This window comes from Rhipicephalus microplus, chromosome X (assembly GCF_043290135.1).
Source record: "Rhipicephalus microplus isolate Deutch F79 chromosome X, USDA_Rmic, whole genome shotgun sequence".
Classification (NCBI taxonomy): Eukaryota; Metazoa; Arthropoda; class Arachnida; order Ixodida; family Ixodidae; genus Rhipicephalus; species Rhipicephalus microplus.
Window position 1 is genome coordinate 113,658,174 of NC_134710.1, and position 21,129 is coordinate 113,679,302.

The 21,129-nt window shown below is 40.5% G+C and overlaps 1 protein-coding gene across 4 annotated transcripts in view; it reads right to left on the reverse strand.

Annotated features, from left to right (window-relative positions):
- Positions 1-1,889: 1,889 nt before the first annotated feature.
- Positions 1,890-21,129, reverse strand: part of LOC119176320 (uncharacterized) — an 81,539-nt gene continuing 62,299 nt past the window's right edge. For all 4 annotated transcript variants that reach the window (XM_037427542.2, XM_075877438.1, XM_075877439.1 and 1 more), the window contains exons 31-40: positions 17,223-17,328; positions 14,447-14,503; positions 13,476-13,663; positions 11,435-11,570; positions 11,296-11,349; positions 11,022-11,176; positions 9,297-9,432; positions 9,131-9,223; positions 5,955-6,053; positions 1,890-2,424 (exon numbers count right to left, since the gene is read on the reverse strand). In XM_037427542.2, coding sequence (XP_037283439.1) covers positions 6,000-6,053; positions 9,131-9,223; positions 9,297-9,432; positions 11,022-11,176; positions 11,296-11,349; positions 11,435-11,570; positions 13,476-13,663; positions 14,447-14,503; positions 17,223-17,328 — 979 coding nt within the window. In that variant the 3' untranslated portion in view covers positions 1,890-2,424; positions 5,955-5,999. The remainder of the gene's footprint in view (positions 2,425-5,954; positions 6,054-9,130; positions 9,224-9,296; positions 9,433-11,021; positions 11,177-11,295; positions 11,350-11,434; positions 11,571-13,475; positions 13,664-14,446; positions 14,504-17,222; positions 17,329-21,129) is intronic.

The following is a 21,129-nucleotide window of genomic DNA, read 5'->3' on the forward strand; positions in this document are numbered from 1 at the left end:
GACTTTCAGTGCTGCTGCAGATAAAAATAGAGGCATTAAATTGAAACTCCTGCTTGGGCCGGTGGTGATATGGTTGAGTTGTGCACGATTTTCGCATACCCATTTACCAAATCGCACGATGTATAGTAACCATGAAGCTGAGCGGCGCGTTTTTCGGCAGCACCTTCGTGGTAAAGGGCGCAACACAATGCTCTTCTTGCATTTGTAACGGCAGAGAAGGAGAGCATGCCGCTGATTTGTGGCATGCTCAGCATACTGGCATGTTTAATAATATAATCATATTTGTTGAGATTTTACATCCCAAAACGGTATGATGAGGCATGCTGTACTGGAGGGCTCTGAAAATTCTGAACACCTGGGGTTTGTTAATTACCGTTACTACACTGATGTGTTCTAAGATTTTGTTATTGTAAAATGAAGGCCTAATTCATTAGGCTGGAAAGGATTTGACTCTCAAGCCAAAAGTGGGGGGACAGGTACAATGCACTGTCTGGTTCCATAGCTCTTGGCTTGTGAGGTGAATATTAACTACCGTTTACTTTTCTTTGTACTAGTGGCCATTTAACCGCTATTTGATCGCTCTTCAATTTACACAAGAGTGAAGGACTGGCATCATTTGCAGTAGGCCTCTGAAGAGCATCCCCTTGCTCCAAAACAAAAGTGTGCTTTTAATGGCAACCACAAGAAAGCATGTGTAAATTATGGTTCCTCTGTAGTTCTTACTTTTTGTTTTTTAAAAATAATTTTCAATTACAGAAGAGCCCATGTTTCTTTGTCACAGTTTTAGTAATGTTTCATGACACTACGTTCATGACACTATGTACACTATGTCTCCATGAAAACAAAACAACATTGCAGTGCAACATAAGAGCAGCACAGCCAGCAAAAAGTTAACTGGCAATGTGGTGTAACGACACATCCACTGTGTTAAAGGGATACTAAAGGCAAATATTAAATGGACGTTTATTGTTGAGATAGCGGTCCAGAACAGTGATGTTCCGTGCAGAGAATTTTCCTTTTTTCGGGAAGTTTTCGCCTGTCATTTTGAGTCAAAGGGAAAAAGAGAATTTTCGTGATATTGCAGAGAATTTCAGAAATGATTAAATTCTTCTATGACTACCGATAAGTAGCGGCCACAGCGCGCCTTCATCTGCTGTATTCGGTTCTGACGCATGCACCACGCAAGCATAGCCTTCAAGACTTGTTTCTGAAACTTACGCGGAGTGATTTATAGTTTACTATTGGCATTAGACTTGAAGCCTACAATGTGCACTGTACTAGCAGTATATGAATGTGCGGCGGTGGAGGGGCTAGTCATGATTTCAAAAGTCGCCAGTGCGTGCAACACGTGTAATTATAGTATGTGTGCGCGTAGATGGGGGCAGATATTAGTACCGTTGTGCAGAGAATTTCGCTGGGAATTTCGTCACCATTTGCAGGAAAAAATTTCTGAAATAGAGAATTTTCGTTTATGAAAGGGAATTGTTCGGCGTAGTACGAAACATCACTGGTCCAGGAACCTCGTAGTGCTAGTTTTGTGCCAAGGAAGTGCTTATATTGAAATAAAATCATGTTTTAATGGTCCGCATCGCGTTAGCGCACCTCAAAGCTGTCTTTCAGACGTCTGTTTCCGTGCCCAACGTTGCCCGCCTTCACTACGCGGCCGCCGACATTAGTAGCAGCAGAACGAAAGTAGCGGGAGCCACAGTAGCAACAACGGCCATTGAACAATTTTCTGCAATCTCTGAAACCATGGTTCTGCTTGCTTGATTCAGCTGGGACCCCCTAGATGGCATCACCTACCCAGCCTAACCATCCGAAAACTGAACTTTTGAATCGCTCGTGCCATTTCCCCAAACACCAGCCAGTTCTCTTTCAACAAGTCAAAATGAAATGGACAAGCAGCATTTTATTACGTCTCTAAATGCACAGAAAGTTCTTTTTTTATTGCAGCTGGTTTGATTACTAGTGATTCAGACGTTCTTACGTCATTGGGATCACTTTGCAACTATCCCACTCGTGGCACACGTCGTGTGATACATTTAGCTCAATTTCTTGGTAAGTAAGGCACTGCTGTTGATAATATTACAGTTTCAGATTCATTAAAGTGAGCTTTCACTCTGACATAAATTGTCTTTTGGCTTTAGTGTCTCTTAAATATGAACTATAGAATACTGTAGAAGCAAAATGTGTGATGAATATTTATTGAGTATATGAAAGACTAGCTGAATTTCTGTAGCTGGATTTGCCTAAAAGAATTTGCAAATACGATGAAGCATGCATTACTGACAAACCAACAAACTATTATTCATGGCGTGGAAACACCACTTTCATAAGCAATAGTCCTTTTTCTTCGCACGTCTAAGTGAGCGAATGTGCTGGTTTTGCCTGCACCAAGCCCTGGATTCCTTCAATCTTGATGGCCTGAAATTACAAGAATCTAGAATTAGGTTTCCTTAAATTCAGTTCCTTCACCTATTTTCATCCCTTGTGAATATCTCTGCAAGTGCAAACGCCAACGGAGAAGTTTTAACAACAATAAATTGGGGGATCCTTAAAGGGGCCCTGCAGCACTTTTTGAGCATGGTCAGAAAACGCTGCCAATTGGTAATAGAGACTTCCGAGAACACGCGAGCCAAATGCTATAGTGCAGCACGCGGCCTGGAATTCGCAATAACTTATCAAAGTCAGCTAAAAATTGCTTTCTCTTCCCTCGACAAATAAGAGAATATGCCCAACAATCAAATGTAGACGACCCATCTATCAGCCATTGGCTAATTGGAACATGGCTCGCTCGGTTGTTACAGAAATCGTCGTGAAAGGTCGTCACCTGTCCACGCGTGCACGCGCGATCGCACTGAAAAAGCCACGTATTCGATGAAAAAAAAAAGTGCTCAAGGTCACGAGGCGAGCGTGACATTTTTTGTTTGCCCCTCCCATCTCTCCCTGCTTGGCTTCCAGTGCTTTTGTCGGGACGAGAGAAGAGAGAATGCGATTGCAGCGTATGACAAATCTTTGTAGCTGCGCTCGTACTGGACGGATTCCTAAAATTTTTGTGGCGTTGAATTTGTGAGGCAATACGATTTTCCAGTGAATTAATTCCATGGTTATTCAAAAAAGTATTTCAGGGCGCCTTTAAGCTTTGCCTTTAAGAGTTGCACACAAAAGTGATATCCTGTCCCTAGTGTGCACTTCAGCTACTGAGTGCATACTTTTTATTGTATGATGTTACTTGAAAAGTTTAGGTCAAGGATTACTACATTGTAATCGATAAGGCTGAAAGTGGCTTATGTCAGTGAAGCTTTCACACCGCTACATTCTGTGTAATAGGTAGCATGCTTTAAACAATTAGCAATTATGCACGTGAAATCTTTTCGAACTTGCTATGTACCCACTATGTGGTCTTAAGGAAATACGCACAGTAACCAGTGTGCCTTTTGTAATGGGTGGATGGCTTCAAACCACAAAGTCATTTTGATAATCACATGTTTTGACACCCGATGGCAATGCACAATCACTGCGATATTACACGTTGTATTGCGAAGCCTGTATTCAGAACGTGTTTGCAAAGAATGAATGTAATTTTGACTACATTTGCAAGCAGAAGAAATTAGTTTAACTGTATTTCCAAGTAGATGTCTGGCTATGTGGTAGAACACCTGCTTGCCATGCAAACGTCCCAGGTTCGAACTTCACTCGAACCCGAAAATTTTTGTTATTCATTTTACTTGTATATTTCTCGATTTTTCAGTCACACACAAAACGATCATTTTGCACTAATTACCACAATACCCATGCCAACACAGACGCCAATGCCGGAATCTACAAATTGAGTGCTGTAAGGCTATTGCATAAAAACAACACAAGTGCAAAAAGATTTTATGCATGGTGATGCCGAAAAGAAGTATCGGGGGGAAAGATGAAAGCCTTGACGAGCACCCACCTTACTTATCAATAGACGGACCTTTTTATCAAAGCGTGGTACATAAATAGAGCACATTATAGCGATGCCTTGAGAGCTCCTGTTGGCATAGGATAATTTTACATCCTTCTGTCAGGCACATCAAAAATTAGGGTTTGCATCCAGGCAGGATGACATAAATGTGTATGTTCACTTTTGTTGGCTGTATTTAACTTAGTCAGTGAAACACATCGTGGAGAAGCATAACTCTCTCATTAGCCTTGTTTGCCAAATGCAGGAGACAATAGCATGAAGTGCACACACAGTGAAAATGTACACAAATACATTTTTCAGAATATACAGCCTATTCATACACATTTTCAGACGAAGAACCCTTTGATATTTGAACACCGAGACTTGGGAAGTTAAGCTTAGTTTATAACACACACCCCAGTGTGACTAATTTTCAATGTCAATAATTACTAAAAAGGAAGTTATGAACAAACAGAAAAAAAACATTTATCTGTCGCACCACTTTTATCAAATCAACATACTATAAAAATTTTGAAACTATGCAAAATTTTTAAATTAGAGTCATTTTTTGAATCTAATACCCTTGTTACACAGGCAGCCTAAACCAGGGTTATGCTAACCATGGTTGCGGTAACTGCAGTTCGCTGATATTACACAGCACACAAAACCGCGGTTATGCCGCTAACCGTGGTTTTAAAAAACCGGGCTCTGCAACCTCGGTTAGGTTGACAACCGAGAAAATGGCGCCGCTCACCACCGCTGAGTGCATGCCGGTGAGCGCGCATAAAAAATGGACAAGCTGGACGGCACGAATCACGCGTAAAGCCTGAGAAGGATGTGGGAAAATCATTTGAGTGATATGCGGAGCACGTCAAGCAATGCAAAGGTGTACGCTGCAATTATAGCCGAGTTGAACGCCGAACTTCCACCTAACACAGAGCAATTCACACCAAAGCAAGTCCAGAAGAAGATAGACAATCTGAACAAGAAGTACCGATAAGTACATGAATATACTAAGGGGCACATATGACACTTTTTGCCTGGTTGCTGCTGAATGTATTCGGAGCATATATACGCAAGGAAGTGGTTATGTTGATCGTTCTACGCCAGATGGCGTTAGCCACCTTAACCAAGGATGCTTTCACACTGTGTAACATTGGCGAGCCGTGGTTGGCGCTAACCGCTCTTGCTTTGCCAGTGTAACATGGGTATAAGTAGTGCAAACTTACCAAGGTAAATTTTTTTAGTAATTTCAGCTATCTGTATATGACAGCTGCATTCCCTTCCTATAGCTGTGACAATGGCTTGTTCCAGCTCTCCAAATCCCCCCACCACAAAGTACTCATGACCACCGACATACATACATAAAAGATGGCATTGTTACGAGAAAATATCGACACAAAATGTAACGTATATGATAATTCAGCATTCAAACTGCTCTGCCAATTTGCCCCAGTACTCTCAAAACAAAATTGGCAAAATTTTACTGTACAAGCATCACTCCATTTGACACTTCATAGGATAAAATGCATAATAATCCAGATAACCTGAACTGCTCTAGCAACGAGTTGTAGGTGTCAAAAATTAGGGCAGAAGCAAATTGTTCTGAATTTGTGGATTTTGTTTGTTTGGTCATAAACTTCAACCAAGAGTAAAAATAAAGTTACGCGTTTAACCCTGTGATGTGGGTGTGTGGTGAAGTCTAAATGCTTTACGACTGCACCATGGCATGTTTACAGTCCACCACAGGTCTGCTTATTTTTGCCAGCTTAAAACTCCACCCTGAAACAATGGTCACCAACTTTAAGCCACAGACACTTATGAAAAAAAAAACATGCACAAACAAATATTCTATGCCATTACAAAGGTGTACACAGGATGCCTAGTAAAAAATTTGCATCATTTTCTAAAGTATAGAAAAAACAGGGGCCCCAATCTTTTCCTAATAGCAACTCAAGGAGGTAAGATAGGAATATGTTTTTGTACTTTTTTTGTACTTTTAAGAAATTTAGAACAATACCTTTCTTGATCCACGTTACCACAGCTGCATGATGAGTAGGCACTGTTACAGATGCTCAATAGCCTGACGAAACACTGTTGGACACATGGCAAGGGTGGTCTGCACATGCATACATGAATTATAAAGATTTAGTATTGGCAGTAAGAATATGAGCTACCCGAAAAAAGAGCTCTGCAACATTTTTTGAGCAAGGTCAGAAAACACTGCCAATCAGTAGTCGGAAGCTCTTGAGAATACGCAAGCCAAATATTATAGTGCTGCTGGCGGCCTCGACATTAGAATTACTTTTAAAGGTCAGCAAGAAATCACTCCCTCTTCTCTCTTCAAATGATGCCATATACCCAAATGACAGCACTATATCCCCAAGTCTACATCAGTCTGATCTGAACATCGCAAGTTGCATAGTTATGGTGGCCACTGCAGGGTGCCGCCACGTGCCTGTGTGTGCATTTGTGATTGCACTAATATTAAGCTGTACATTCAAAGAAAAAAAGAAAGGGAAGTTCTCAAGGTTATCACAAACACCGACGATGAAACCCATGCTCTTGCTCCCTCACCATCACCCTTCTGGCGTAGCTTTCAGGGCAGTCGCTAGTATAAGAGGAGAGAGGAAGCGCTTGCAGCATGTGAGAAATCCCTGTTATTCTACTTGTACTTAAAGAATTCTAAAAATTTTTGCAGCATGTGATTCGGGAAGCATCATGCACTAATAATGAGACTATTTCATTATAATTCGGAAAGTGTTGCAAGATCCCCTTATGCATGAACGCACTTGTTTCAGCAACCATTACCAAACCACATCATTGAGACTTGCACACCCAGTGTAATACCTTCTTTCAATGTAAGTCACACCAGAGTTCTTTAATACTCTTACTGGTAATGAACCTTTGCTATAACTCTATGGGGGAGCTTTATGAGCCACAAGCGAAGGCCGTTGGTTGGTGCTGAATCCAGTCTGTTGGCATCCGGTGGACAGCAGCGAAGGCGGCTGCTGGTGTCAGTACAAAATATTACGATAAGCCATCTCACAGTTTTCAGCTTATGCCTTGTATTGCACCTAGTGTGTTATGCCGGAAGGTCGGAAAGGATGGTGTGTACCTGCTGCTTACCTGGGAGCCAGTCAGGATAGAAGAAAAATGACAAAAAAGTGAAAATATATTGGCAGCCTATAGGCAGAGAACGGCGAGAAAAATGGAAGCGACATACCTCGACAAAAAAGAAATGGTATCAGGTTTCACTTCCCGCATGTGCGTGTTTGCAAAAAGCGCTTCGATTAGAGTGACAGGGTTCACACGGACCAGTGCCAGGTGGAGGTGTTGCTGTGACATTGCAGTATGATGTTTTGCAACGATTTTTCAGATGCTGAGCCAATGGTTTTCCATAGCAACCCGGTTATTTGTCTAGCGCATAGAACTCCAGAACTTTCCCGCCTTTACAGCAATAATGTAAAATATACATGCAAAGTATGCACTGCACATGTGTACTCGAGCAAACACCTATACTAACCAAAAGTATTTGGTTACGAGTAGTGGTTCCATAGGGTTTGTATTTGGTGGGGCAACAATAAATTCCTAACCATCATGCAAAACAAGCCTGGATTTGACGCTCTAACTGTAGACGAGGATGACCAAAGCAACGAAAGATACTTTAGTCATAACTGAGAGCGGAATAAACTCTCACGGTTCCTCATGCGTTTGCCTAAGATGACTCGAAGCCAAAAACAATCTTCCTCTTTAACCTTTAGCACTGCCTCCGTGATCGGTGCAACAATCACTGAGGCAATGGAAAACGACAATCTTATGTCACTGCCTCATTGTGCAAGGCAGTCGTGTGACTTAAACATCTACAATCTGTGACATCGTGATGACATCATACGGTGACATCATCATGTGATCATTTTTGCATGCACTTGTGTTTGTGACGCCAACATAGGATGCCAACACCGACGGTCAATTTTCGCATTTCATAAGGCATCTAAGGCTTTCGCCTAAAGAACAGTGCAGGAAGACTATGAAAACTATTCAGTTCTGCATGAGCAACCAAACTTTTAACAAAATGGCACGGTGCAGTAGTGAAAAATCAATGCAAAATAAAACATGAAAACCAGGAAAAAGCCATATGCCGTCGTCAATTGCTTATTTCAAAGCATTGGTTCATTCAAACTGACTGTTGATTTGATAAATACAAGGCTATTTTAGACATCTTCGTATACATACGCCAGGTGTATATCCCGAAAGATTTGATTGGCGTGATCAAGAGTTGTAGCCACTGCACTTCCACAACACATTACGATCTGCCAGAGTCCTTGAAGGACTCTGGATAATCCACAGATTGCTACTAGATGCTTTAGAGAAATGGAAGAAACATGCTTTTAGAGTTTTAGCACATCACACAGTGGAAGCGGCATACGTTTCTTGTGATCAAATTTCTAGCTTTAAGTCCTCAATGCTAAATTGCTCGGTATTACAAGCTCCCTTGTATTTCCTTGAAGGTAATATCACTCTCAATGTATAATCAACGCGGGTACATTCAATCACGTTTTGCAGCTCTGACGTGTGTTGTAAAATTGCAGCGCCGAAGCAGCTCTGATGCCCACACAGGGACAAGGGCACCCTCAGTAGCTGCTCCTGTCCATTTGTCAAACTTTCGTGGGAGCTTCATGACCAGTAAATGTATTGAACTCTGGTCACATTCTTTCATTGATTGTTTGTTAAAGCGACATAAAGACTAAAACAGACTGCGCATTGAGGAGCTCTTAGCATTTCTTTATGCCCCCATCAACCAAATGTCTCCACTACAGCCAGCATTGAAGCGCTTATTTTGTGCTCAGCGGAATATTACATGCAATGAGCCAACACAGATTGCTTAAGTTACACCCATGCTCGACATCATAACATAATCCAGTCAAAATGTAAGACTGCTAGCCTCAAAGTCAAGTCAGTAAAATAACAACACACACGAGCCTATAACAGTGTGTGCAGATGAATTCGTCCAATCAAACCAGCTCAACTTATTACGCAATACCAAAAAAATTGAAAAAAGTGCATCTATGAATTAATGAGTACTCATCTAGAGCATATTTTTAAAGGTCACTATTCACATTCGTTGATATTTCCCATGCGCAATCAATAGATAATACAATGCAAAAAAAATGTGGTCAGATATGCAAAACTTACTTTGGGCAATGACTTACGGACTGCTGGTGGCATATTCTTTATCAACGAGTAAAGTTTAGCAGACGTAGAAATTGGACTGCACATGCCTTCAGCCTGAAACCACGAAGTTGAACACAAACGTTCAGTTATCATAACACTGAGTAGTTTTTATTTTCTGCAAGCTTACCTGTACTTCTGCAGGAGCCCTGCCATCGCTCAGCATGTCCCTGTCTATTGTGTCAATGTGTATCATGAGTAAAATAGCAGTGTTAATGCAGCAGGTCATCTTCACTTTCTGTTGCTCCAGATGGTCAACGACAAACCTACAGAAGAAAATTAAATGCGAGTAGTAATCTAACATTTGAAAATGCTGACTAAAAGTGAAACAAACTAAAGGAAAGGAAACTTGAACACTGGTGTGAACATGCGTAAACTTAAAGCACCCAAATAGTAAAAAAAAAAGTATGCGCTGTCACATCTCAAAAGTGGAAAAAAATAGAAGCACAACCTAAGTAATGCTTCAATCATGATATTGCTTACAATTCTAGGCTATATTTCAATAATCACACACATAACTTAGCCAGCTTCAAATGCAAGGCACTTAGGTAGTATTTCCTAGCAAACCTCAAGACCATTAATGATCTTGGTCATTTTAATTCACCCTATTTTGTGGTAAAAAGTTATCCTGGAAATGGAAAGTATGCTATAACATTTAGCTAATTAAGAAAAATATATTTCACATCACTATTCATACTATTAGCAATTATACATTTTATTATTAAACATGCATATTTTTTAAGAGTGGGGCTTGAACGATAAACTTAAAGAGATCTATTTATGTCCATTCATGACATTAAATTTTGTACCGAGGTTGACCACCCATTGCAGGACACGTGGGGCTGTCCTGCATTAAAGGCTAGTGCATCTTGAAAGAAATGCAAAAATCTTGAAAAATGTTCCTAATTTCACGCTTTGCTATTACTCTTTGACAGTGTCTTTATTTCAACATTATCTTGCCGCCCTGTTTGAGGCTGTGTTGATTGCAAGCACTTCCAGCTTCCGAAAAAGTCTGCTAGTCACATGGTTCACGGCAGTGGCAATTGCTTCCGGTGTGAGTTACATAAATACGACATTAAAAAATTAAAGCAAGCGGCAGAAAGCGTTGAGCACTTCCCAGGCACTTCAGTAATGTATAGAAACTAAGGCACAGTTGTTCTGCAAGTGACTATATTTATGTTACTAAATTCATGTGTTCATATAGACATCTGTTTTGAGACAGAGCACGCTGAAACGGTGTGTGATATAGTTTTGTTTATACATATACAATTTGAACTTCAACTTGTATCAGTAACTCTCATTCCCTCTTTCAGAGATGACAACATATTGCAAGAAAAAATTTCTCACTGAAATATAAAAAAAAATAAGTTGTTGTATATGCACCCCCTTCCCTCACCCATAATGTAAAGCAATGGTTGTTCGAATGCACATGTCAACAAACCTTTTTCATACGGTTGGCATTTCTTAAGCAGCCAGTACTTCTTCTACAGTCCTGATGTTTGGACATAAACAATTACAAAGTGCGAAACTTCGCCGCCAACTATCATACTGCAACAGACATTTGGATGCTTGTATACTACTTTTACCGCACATAGGAATGAATTATTTACAACAAAATTGTAGCATGCATAATAGTTTACTTGGCTGAAGTATGCCACCATTATTTTTTTTTTCGTTCATCTTGAAGCCAAGGAAGAAACCACAAAGGAGTAAATTTCAGAGTTGTGCATATGCAAATGGCAAATCATTTGAGCAAAACAGCCTAGTATACAAAATTTCTTGTAATAAACAATCTGGAGCTATTATATATTAATAGTATCAAGTAAAAACCCTTGTTATAACAGTGTATTCTTACTTGAAGCATGAAATCAGGAGCAAAAAGAAGTCCAAGGCAGACACCAATTTGTTCATCAAGGCACTGTCAAAACTGGATGGCTCTAAGAAAGTGCATAGGCCAGGATTCTCTTGTAGAAATCTTGACATACACATTTTCAAGCTTTCTTTAGACTTCTACAGAAATAAAAGAACCATATATACCAAGACTTTAAAAAAACTTTAACTTTTCAGGCCTCACAATTTTATAGCTCAACAAGCAGTATAGTATATGTTTACACAACGACGACACTTACGCTGTCCTTCCTTTGATACAATACAAAGAGGAACTTCAATGCCATTGCCTGTACCTAAAAAAAATTTTTTTAAGAGAAAACTGCATAAAAGGGACAGCAGCAAGGAAAAAAAAGGCGATACTTATGTAAATCCTATTACCGTAGGCTTCAGAGATTTATAATGCAATGGCATCACTTGGTCCGAGCTGATGGAGCAGGCTAGCACAAATGCAGGGAGCCAGGTCTTGCTAATCTTTGAAAGCTTTCTCCCAGATTCCTCAGAACCAGCTAGAAACCTTAACAAAAAATAACCATGGATCACGACCTCACTGACAGCAGCCAAGATTAGACAAATGCAATTAAATATGTACATATACTAAATTACTTATTACAGCAGGCAGTGAAAGCGAAATAAGTGCATGTAGTACAGACTGTCACAAACATTTAATATATATTATTCAGTTAGCTTGTTTCAGTATGGCAGTAGGCTAAAATTGTGCCAGTAGTGGAACGTAGAAATGCTGTCCGAACGGATAGAATGTTGTCCTTTTCTGCTGTCAAAGTGATAAGCCAGAACATGTGAGGGCTTCAGTTCCAAATAAACAATAGGCCTAATAAATAGGCCTATTGGCCTAAAAATGGTAGAATATAGGCCTTAAAATGGGCCTTAAATATAGTAGGATATAATAATACCAATACAATATTAAAAAGAAAAGTGTGTCATTGCAGCTGTAAAAATCTGAGGTGCAACTTCGATCACCACAAAGCCACAGCCTTATGGTAGAATGGGAGATCATGGGCTTATTTCCACCACTGATGGGTACACACTGGCTCGCCGTTATGGGTGGAAGTGCCTCCCAGCATGGTGGTCAAGAATGTCCACCAGTCGTGGTTCAGAAGTATTAGACAAGGTACAGTCGACCACAAAAGTTTGCGGACCATGCGATCGGGTGCCAAAGTGCCTGTCCACACCACCTAGCGGTGCGCCATCTACCATCGATTACAGTTCTGGGCCGGAAACGGGTCGTCTTCTTATTCACGGGCCTTTCAGTTTTCTACTGCCGCGTAGCACATAGTTAGCTCGCGGTTTTCACGCGAAGCGCTTATTTGCAGTATGACCATCACATTGCTGTTTTCATAGGAGAATCAAAACTATCATGGCGTGCCTGAAACAGCGTTCTGTTGGTTAGGTGTCACTTTGTGATAAAGATTGCAACTGATAACAGTTACGCTCATAGACTGCTGTCCAGACAGAAGCTCGTAGACGCAGATGACAAAAGCGTGTTGTGTTAAAAAGCGAAAGGTGAAAATTATTTGTACTCAGTCAGAAAAGAGATAGGCCATCGATTAGGGGAGGGATGTATTCATGACGCTGCGGTGCCGTCGACTGCCGCTGATGTAGCAGAAGTGTTGCAAAGAGGCTTTCGGCCATGCGCTCGTGTGGTCCGTCAACTTTTGTGGTCGACTGTACATATGCCATCATTACTGTTTAAGGGTACTGTCCCTTCACGTTGCCTTCAAAAAGACCGATGACTGCGTCATCATGCAGTGAAAAAGCAGCACAGCTAGTTTTTCTCATCAGTGCATCCTTAAGCTACGGGCAGTTGTGAGAGCCGTGCAGTAGCTTAGCTTCATAGTTTTCTCTACAAAGGCGCAAAGTGGGATACACTGTCTGTCTCACTTGTGTCCTTTTAACTTTGCAGCAAAGCACAGGCAGCACTCATCCAGAGTGGTTATAGATTGCACTACTACCATGAGGCCTGTCCGCAAAAAAAATGCCCTCTTGTTTGCGCTGGACAGCAGAGTCCAATTTGATGAAAAATGATACCAAAACAGCACACATTTTGTACTTAATAGGATTGCCATCTCTTAGTGACAGACATATAATCACAAAGCCATGTTAAAGTCACTATTGCCATATCCTTGACCCACTTGGTATTCTTAACAAGCATATAAATGCACGGCCATTTTCATATTCTATAACCAGGCACCATGGCCACCATAGCCATGAACATCATTGCCACAGATGCTGTGCAGCACATCTATAGAAGCCATATCACCAAGTTGCAGCAGAGGTGCCTAAAGTTTCCACCATCAGTTTTGCTTTTACAAGTTTAATGATGATGCCACAAATAAGATACACAGAGTCAAAGATGGTGTAATACATCCTTTAAGATTAGTAAAATTTAGTATAAACTCACTCTGTAACTAAAGTGAACAGCTTCTTAACACCAGTTAGCAGGTTGCCAAGTTCATCACACTTCACCAGTTCAAGGTCAAGTACTGGAAAAATACTTTTCCAGTGACAAATAAGACAAGCTGCGAGAACAGGACATTGTTCCAAAATGGTAGATGCATGAGCTTTAGGCAGGTTGCTTTGAAGTAAACCCTGAAAAAGAAAAAAGAAAAGGTAGTGAGGGGCGGGGAGATTTTATCAGTGACAACTCTGTGCTTCTTTTTTTTTAAATTATAATGCAGAATTACCCTTAAGGCACAATGTACCTCATATTAGCTATATAAAATTGCATTAGACAATGTTTTCTCTCACGAGTATCAGCAAAGAAAATACAATTAGTGCCACTAACAAGAAACAGATCAAAAGATCAAGCTGTAACCCGACTTGATTTAACATATGGATCAATTTGACGTTACATAGTGCACCGGAAAGGTTCCAGGTTTTTCTCGAATAAAAGCTCTATACTTTCTAAAACTTTCATCATAACTAAAGTGCAATCTATTTCAGTTCTCATAAAAACTGCTTCAAGCTCCCACGTGATTATCTCATTAACGACTCAATTGTCAAGTTTTAGCAGTAAAGAATCATTACATAAAGTTTAAAGACAGACCTATTTCACACCAGACTGCACCAACATTATTAAACTGCAAATTCATACCTAATATAAAACAACACAGTACGTTGGCTAATATAAAAAAATAGGCATAATTGTATTTCCCCACCTCCAACAAAGTAATGCTAGGCTGCTTTTGGCCTGCCAGAGCATCAGTTGTCAGTATGAGCAACAGAAGTTAGAAAGACAGATAACAAACAACCAGTATAGAGAACTGCTTTTTAACTATACACTTTTCTTTCATGCTCCAGCACTACAATTTGATGCATTCTTGTCCTGTTTTATGTTGTCCACAGCAAAGCCTATATATGACAAGTCATTACCTTGAACAAGTGCAGAGTCAAGATAGGCATGTCCTGCTGACTGCAAAGAATCTGTCTCTGTCAAAAAAGGCAGACAGGTAATTTGACACACTTGTCAAAGCAAGAAAGTTTGGCACACAGACATATAGTGATGTGTGTAAAGGATACACCTTCCAATCTTACTCCCCATGCATGCCATGTCTTCATGAGGTATTTGAAGACATGGATTTGGGCTGTCATAGATACCAAAAACTCCCGTTTTAAGTATTTAGCACTCTAGCCTCTTCATCAGGAGGCATATTAGGAATGTCTTTCTTTCACACAATAGATCATCACCTGGGTTGCTTGCACTTCATTTCTCAAAAACTGTGCATGTGCACTTTCCTAATGACAATTCTATATCATGCTGATAGCACGTAATGCTGTTCATGACTTGGACGTACCGTGTCCAAGTCATGAATCATGCAATAATGCACGCAAGGTCAATAATGCACGCAGATAATCATGCAATAAAATGCACGCAAGGTGAATGAAGGTTACTGTTGTGTGACAAAAAGACACTCCAAAGTACATCCTTACACTCACCTAGGCACAAAACATGACACTACAAACAGACCTAATCAACACGTTTTACACGCCAGCCACAAGGACTTAGAGATCACCATCTTCTAGAGTGTGTAAAACCCACGAGTTTGCAGGCTGAAAAAAAAAAAGATTGTGGCTGCTTTCCTTTGAGTTAAAAAGAAAAAAAGTGAGTCCATTAGTAAATTTCTTAAGTAGGTAGAGTCCATCGAAAGTGAGAACCCTGAAAAGCCACTACAGTAACTACTCCAGGGCTACTGTAGAAAACACAGTCAACATTCAGACTTTGTATGCACCAAGATATAAGAGAAGCTACTCTGGCAGGTGCTGTGGAACCCAAGAGTGGGTGCCTGTGTACAGCTTCTTTGGCCATGTCACCTTGTATGTGGCAACCTATTTCTCATTATCTAAAACTATGTGCAGCGCTCCCTTGCCAGCAAACACTGCTGAAGAAAAGTTAAAAGCAGATACCTTACGACAGTTATCAAAACAAAACAGTCATAGGTAGCAATAACACTAATAATGATACAAACAATTGGGTGTTGTGAAGGGTTAGGTGTCGATTACAAGTTTTAACCTGATTATTTCAAACATTTTAGTCATACCTTTTTATTTCAGTCTTTGAGCCTCTTGTTACATATTAAAAAAGTAAGGCAGGAACATTGGCACCAATGCTTGCTTTTTTTCTGCTCATGCTTTTTTTCTGCTCAGCAAGACAGAGTACAGCTCATTATTGAAGGAGCACCGACATCAACATTTTTTCTGCTTTTTTTCTGCTCAGCAAGACAGAGTACAGCTCATTATTGAAGGAGCACCGACATCAAATTTTAGAATCGAGATGTACCCTTCATTCGATTGCTCAGTGTGCGTAGGTCCCCTTGGCCAAATTTGAATAGCATCCGCTGCTTGGAAGTTATTTTATTTCGATGACAAACAGTGTATGAGAGATTAAAAGAAAATTATTTGCCCCTGCGACATCGACACTAATGCTACCTGTTTGGTGTAACACATTTCACACATACCATCCTGAGTGACGATACGCTAGTAGCGACGACGTCTACAATCTGAGTGTTCTTATAGTGGTACCAACTGGCGCCGAAGCCTGGAAACGCACTCATTCATCATGTCTGATCTTCGTCACACTCTTTTAAATAATTTCATAAATTTACCAAGACGCGAAACACCTAAAAAAAATGGTGAAGGAAGAGAGCATGATTCAACATGTGCTCGTCAGTCAGCATGTTGGGGGACCATTGTGAGTTGCAGTCGTCTGGTTCAAAACACGGAAAAAGTGCAATGAAGGTGTCTTTTCATTACACGTTACACGCCTACACGACCACAAGCTATCATGTGAATTAGCGTATAGACAGATATTATCGCTAACCAGTAACACACAGGCATCGTTAATAGCGAATTTTAGTCTGTACGTAGACTTCTTCACGTCCGCGTAATACCAGGTTACAGCCGCCACCATAAAAGGCTGGATAGGTAGCACCATCTGGAGGCACAAAGAACCTGACAAGCAGGCAACGTATTCTATTTCTCCGTTGGTGTGCATTCCCTATGCCGATATTCCAGTGACCTCTTTGGGTATACCTAAATGCTGTGTATGCCAAAACACACCAATATAGCTAATTTAGACGTACAAGCGAGGATGGCCAAAGCATGCGTCTTCGTGCTCCTCCTTATTGCTGCTTGGAACGGCGTCCATTTTGGAATCGCTGTTCTGCAAACGGTCCATCGAAGCAAAAATGATTCACAACGTCGTGGATTGCAGCGATTCCAAGGTCCAGACAGTCGTAGTCAACTTTTGTCGACATTTTGTATGGTGACGATAGCAACGTACGTGACAAAGCATGAGTGAATGTGTGCGCCTAGCAGATGAAATCTTTGTAGAGCAGCTGAGCCTGGCGTCACTCTTTTCTGTGGAGAAGTGGTCAGCTGTGGCATGATCTGGAGGTGTCCGCGAGCTAGTACCACTGGTAGCACACTCCCAGCGCTCAAAATGGCAGAATTGCTGACCGTTTTTAATCGTGCTAGATACCAGTGATATGAATCAATAAAAGAGATATAGTTATTCATCCCCCAGTTGCTATATAGGTCGCGAATCACTACTTGGGGGGTCGATAGCTACTCATCGACACAAAAATCTTGACATGAGTAAATTTGATGCGAGTGCTCCTTCAAAAACAAAACACAGTAAATTGCACCTTACCAGGTTCCTGTTTATCACTGTAATAAACAGCTTCACAGATTCACTTGATGGGCAATCATCTGTTCTGTTCAGAAGAAGGCAGTATGGAGGCAGATGACAATAAATCCTGCACACAATTTAGAAAAGAAACTGTGAGCTAGGTTGTAGCTTATCCTTGTTACAAAGAAAACCAATAACAGAGCTTTGATTTGTTGGTCACCTACATTTACAGAAATGAAGAGTGGCTAAATATAGCAACGAGAAAAACCAGAGTGGCCCCTTGTGGCAACTGTTTCGCCACATTGGCGAACTTTTCAGGCCCGTGGCGACCTGAAATTGTGGATGGCGGCATGGCAAATTTTTGGCGATTTTCAACTTAGGTCTCGACTGAGTTATGCATTCTATGCTTGTTCTATTTCCAACAACATTCATTCTGAGTAGTATTTAAAACTGGGCAAGTTGTTAACGATTCATTGCTGGTCAAGATACACAGCGCAAAAACGAAGACAGAGTAAAGAAAAAACACAAGACAGCGCTTGTCTTGTGTCCTTCCTTTAATCTGTTCTTTGTTTTTTGTGCTGCTTACCTCGACCCATATTCATTCTATTTTTCTTGCTTTCGAACTCACCAGCAGAAAGCGCACTTCACACATTATGCAGTACGTTCATTCTGTTTCTCGCGTGTATCGCCTCAATTAATCTAGTTTTCTCAGGTACTTGTGCCCCTATAGTAAACTCCCAGTAAAAAGTAAGTAATCAGAATGCTTTGTGTACTGCAAGGCGGTGGCATTAGACTGAGTTCTTTTGGTGCTTGTTCTTTCAGTGATTTAAGAACCTTTTAGCTTTCACTGATGAAGTGGCTAAACGATGGGTAGGCCAAATGCTCTGAAGATAGCGCCAACTGTTCTGAGTAGCTGAGGGTAGCTAGAAGTCAAATTGTCTGGGCAGTCTTCAGAAACTGCACCAAGGCAAATTATGTCTACTGTAAGCTTAACCGCACAGAAAACGTGATGCAGGCATCGCGAAAGTCACAGTACTTTCGAAAAAGTTATTTTCTTTTTTTTTATGTATGTGATTAGGTTGTTTGATTATTGGATGTATAATTGTACTGCAATGAAATTCTTTCATTTATCTGAGAGAAGTCTCTGCACTTCATCCCTCTTTTGTTGTAGCCACTGCTTCTCTTTGTATTTGCTTCAACTGAAAGCAATTCCATCATAAGATTTTGATATGAGGCGGTAGCATTCAGGGATGCTGCTGGTGTGTGCTCTTTCTTAGTGCTCGCCACTGAAGACATCAGGATTCTGACACTTCCAATCTCAAATGCCGAAGCAGAAACTCTTTTCGCGTGTAACCTTGACTAACACGGAACTCAGAAATAAAATGAGCTGGACCTTTTAGAGTCCATTTTAGGGATCGACTGTGACCTTCGTCTGCAGTAAAAGGCGTCGAGAAACAACATAATTTAGGAAAAAGTTCTTTGCTGAATGATGCTGCTTTTTCCCAGGGCTTCCAGAATTTACGAATAGTGTCCCTTCCGTGATACCTGGAAAGTGTGTAGAGGTCAAGTACCTAGAGATACTTATAACCAAGAGGCAGATGCATAGCGTGTGTGCAAAAGAAAGTATTTGCTCGGGTATTTTCCATTGTTCTCAGCAAGCATGTGCAGTAGGAACAATTGGTATTACCATTTTATATTTTCTATTTGTTCCTTTAAATGTCTATAAGAAATGGGCAGTGCGCTCGGTACCATATTAGTTCGTACTCAAAAGGTATAAGAAAAACCAATGATTGGTTCCACAAAGAATTCTGTATTATTACCTTCAATAGAGCTTTTCATTCCACTACGGGTACGTAAAGCTATCTACAAACAATGCAATTGTACTTCACACACAAAGTTTACCGCACTTTGACCTTTAAACCAATCGGACGGCGATGGAAGGACACTATCAGCGTTTCATTCATCCCGCCTGTGTAATCCTTCCACTAACAAGACCACTTCAATGGCTAGTCAGAGAACCAGTCAGCCCCAGCACTCCCATGGTGAAGCTGGTGATGCCACTGGCTTTGCAAAACGTGCGTGTAATATAGGGGTTATGGATTGTACTGTATTGTGAGAAGCAATGCATAATTTTTTTTTTATCACTAGGCTTGCCCCGCAGATCTAGAGCAGCGACTTTTTTGGCGAAATTGAAAGAAAAATGGCCACTTTTGGCCACTTTTTGCTCCTTGTTTGGGGATATTCAGTCAATAGTCAGTGGCAGCCCTGAGAGAAGCACATACAAGATGACGTAAACAAGGAGAAACCTACAGCGAAGTTAAACCTTCTTGTATTTACAATACCAAGGCAAATGAAACAGTGGATACTACCTACTACCATCAACATGTTCTTATTCACGTAATTTTCAGGCTTATGAGTGTAAGTCTGATAGTTTGAAAGGTCTCAATAGAAATAGATGGATAACTTAAAGTGCACGGTAGTATGCATTACAATACAGAAAAACTCAAGTGAATTTTAACCCTAATAACCCGTTTCGAATGCCCCTTACATCCACTCTCCTTGGCCCCCTTTGCTGGACTGACAAGCAAAAGAAATGCATGCTCTCCTGCAGACTATCCCCACTTCATATCCCCATCATATCTGTAGCAAATTCACTCACCCCAACCTTCACTATGGTCACACACCACTAATCAAAACACCTGCAGATTGCCCGCAGCCATCCAAATTTCCCCCCTTGTTGGGGTGTGCCAGGACAGTGCGTCTAGGAATGAGTGCAGTCTACAGTGCGGTCTTCAGGGAATCTCTTTAGTTTGAACTCAATTTTACTAAAAGAAAGTTACAGCTAGTTCCCCAAGAACTTCATTTAATGAGATTATGCTGCATATTCAATGTAGAGGACACTAAGTACAGTGCTTTATAGACCAGACAATTCCAATCGTACGTCTTTGCAAACAGTTGTTTCTTTTTTTTGCACTATTCTCAAAGGTGTAGGTAACTCAAAGCACATTCTAATACCTGCATTATCGATGCACAATTCTCATACCAGTTTACTTCTGCAGGATAAGAATACCACCACTTAAACTGAGTAAGAGCCAATTTAATTCCTCGAAGTCAATCTTGCATTTATTTACATACCAAAATCACTTTTTTTTTCTTGCAAGGGATAAAACGAGCATGGGACAAGAATAAAAAGGACCGAAAATTGCCTGTAGACACCCCAGCATGTTGAGAATCGAATAATACCACACAAATGTAAACAAGAAAAAAAAAGCACCACACGATACCAAGGAGCACATGCTTCGATAGGAGCAACAAAATTTTAGGAGGGTTCCTTAGTCATAAGGTAATGCTAGCGAATAAGTCCTTAACAGGAATACCATAAGAAAATCTTCTGCGACATCTACTAGCGACCATTTGGAAGATTTAGTTCATTTCATCAGATTTCTCCAAACAGCCACTTCTGGAAGATTTTCCATGTGGTTTTTGTGGAATCTTTTACTTTACCAAAATGGCAACACTAGTCAAGTGCCTGTCTCAGATAATACAAACATGGCAGATTTTATAATTATCCAAATTTTTGTGTGCAGGAATGGAGATAACTTTTTTTTATATTTTCCGTTACCACCCAGCCATTGACCTAAACAATTTAAATTTTTTGCAATAATAATATATAATTGTGAGCTCGTTCGCTGTATATAACCCTATTCTTTCTATAGTGAATTAGGTATTAGGAGGTGCACAAAATCTTCTAGTGGATTCCAGTAGAATCCGCATGCTGTTTTAAAAGGTCGAAGTGGATTCTTATGTTTGATGGAAATATATGCACAATAATATAAAGGAAAATTAAAGCAGACAAAAGGACAACTTGCTGCAAATGTGGAGTTAAACCACATCCCAACATTATAAGTGCAGTGCTTTACTAATTAAT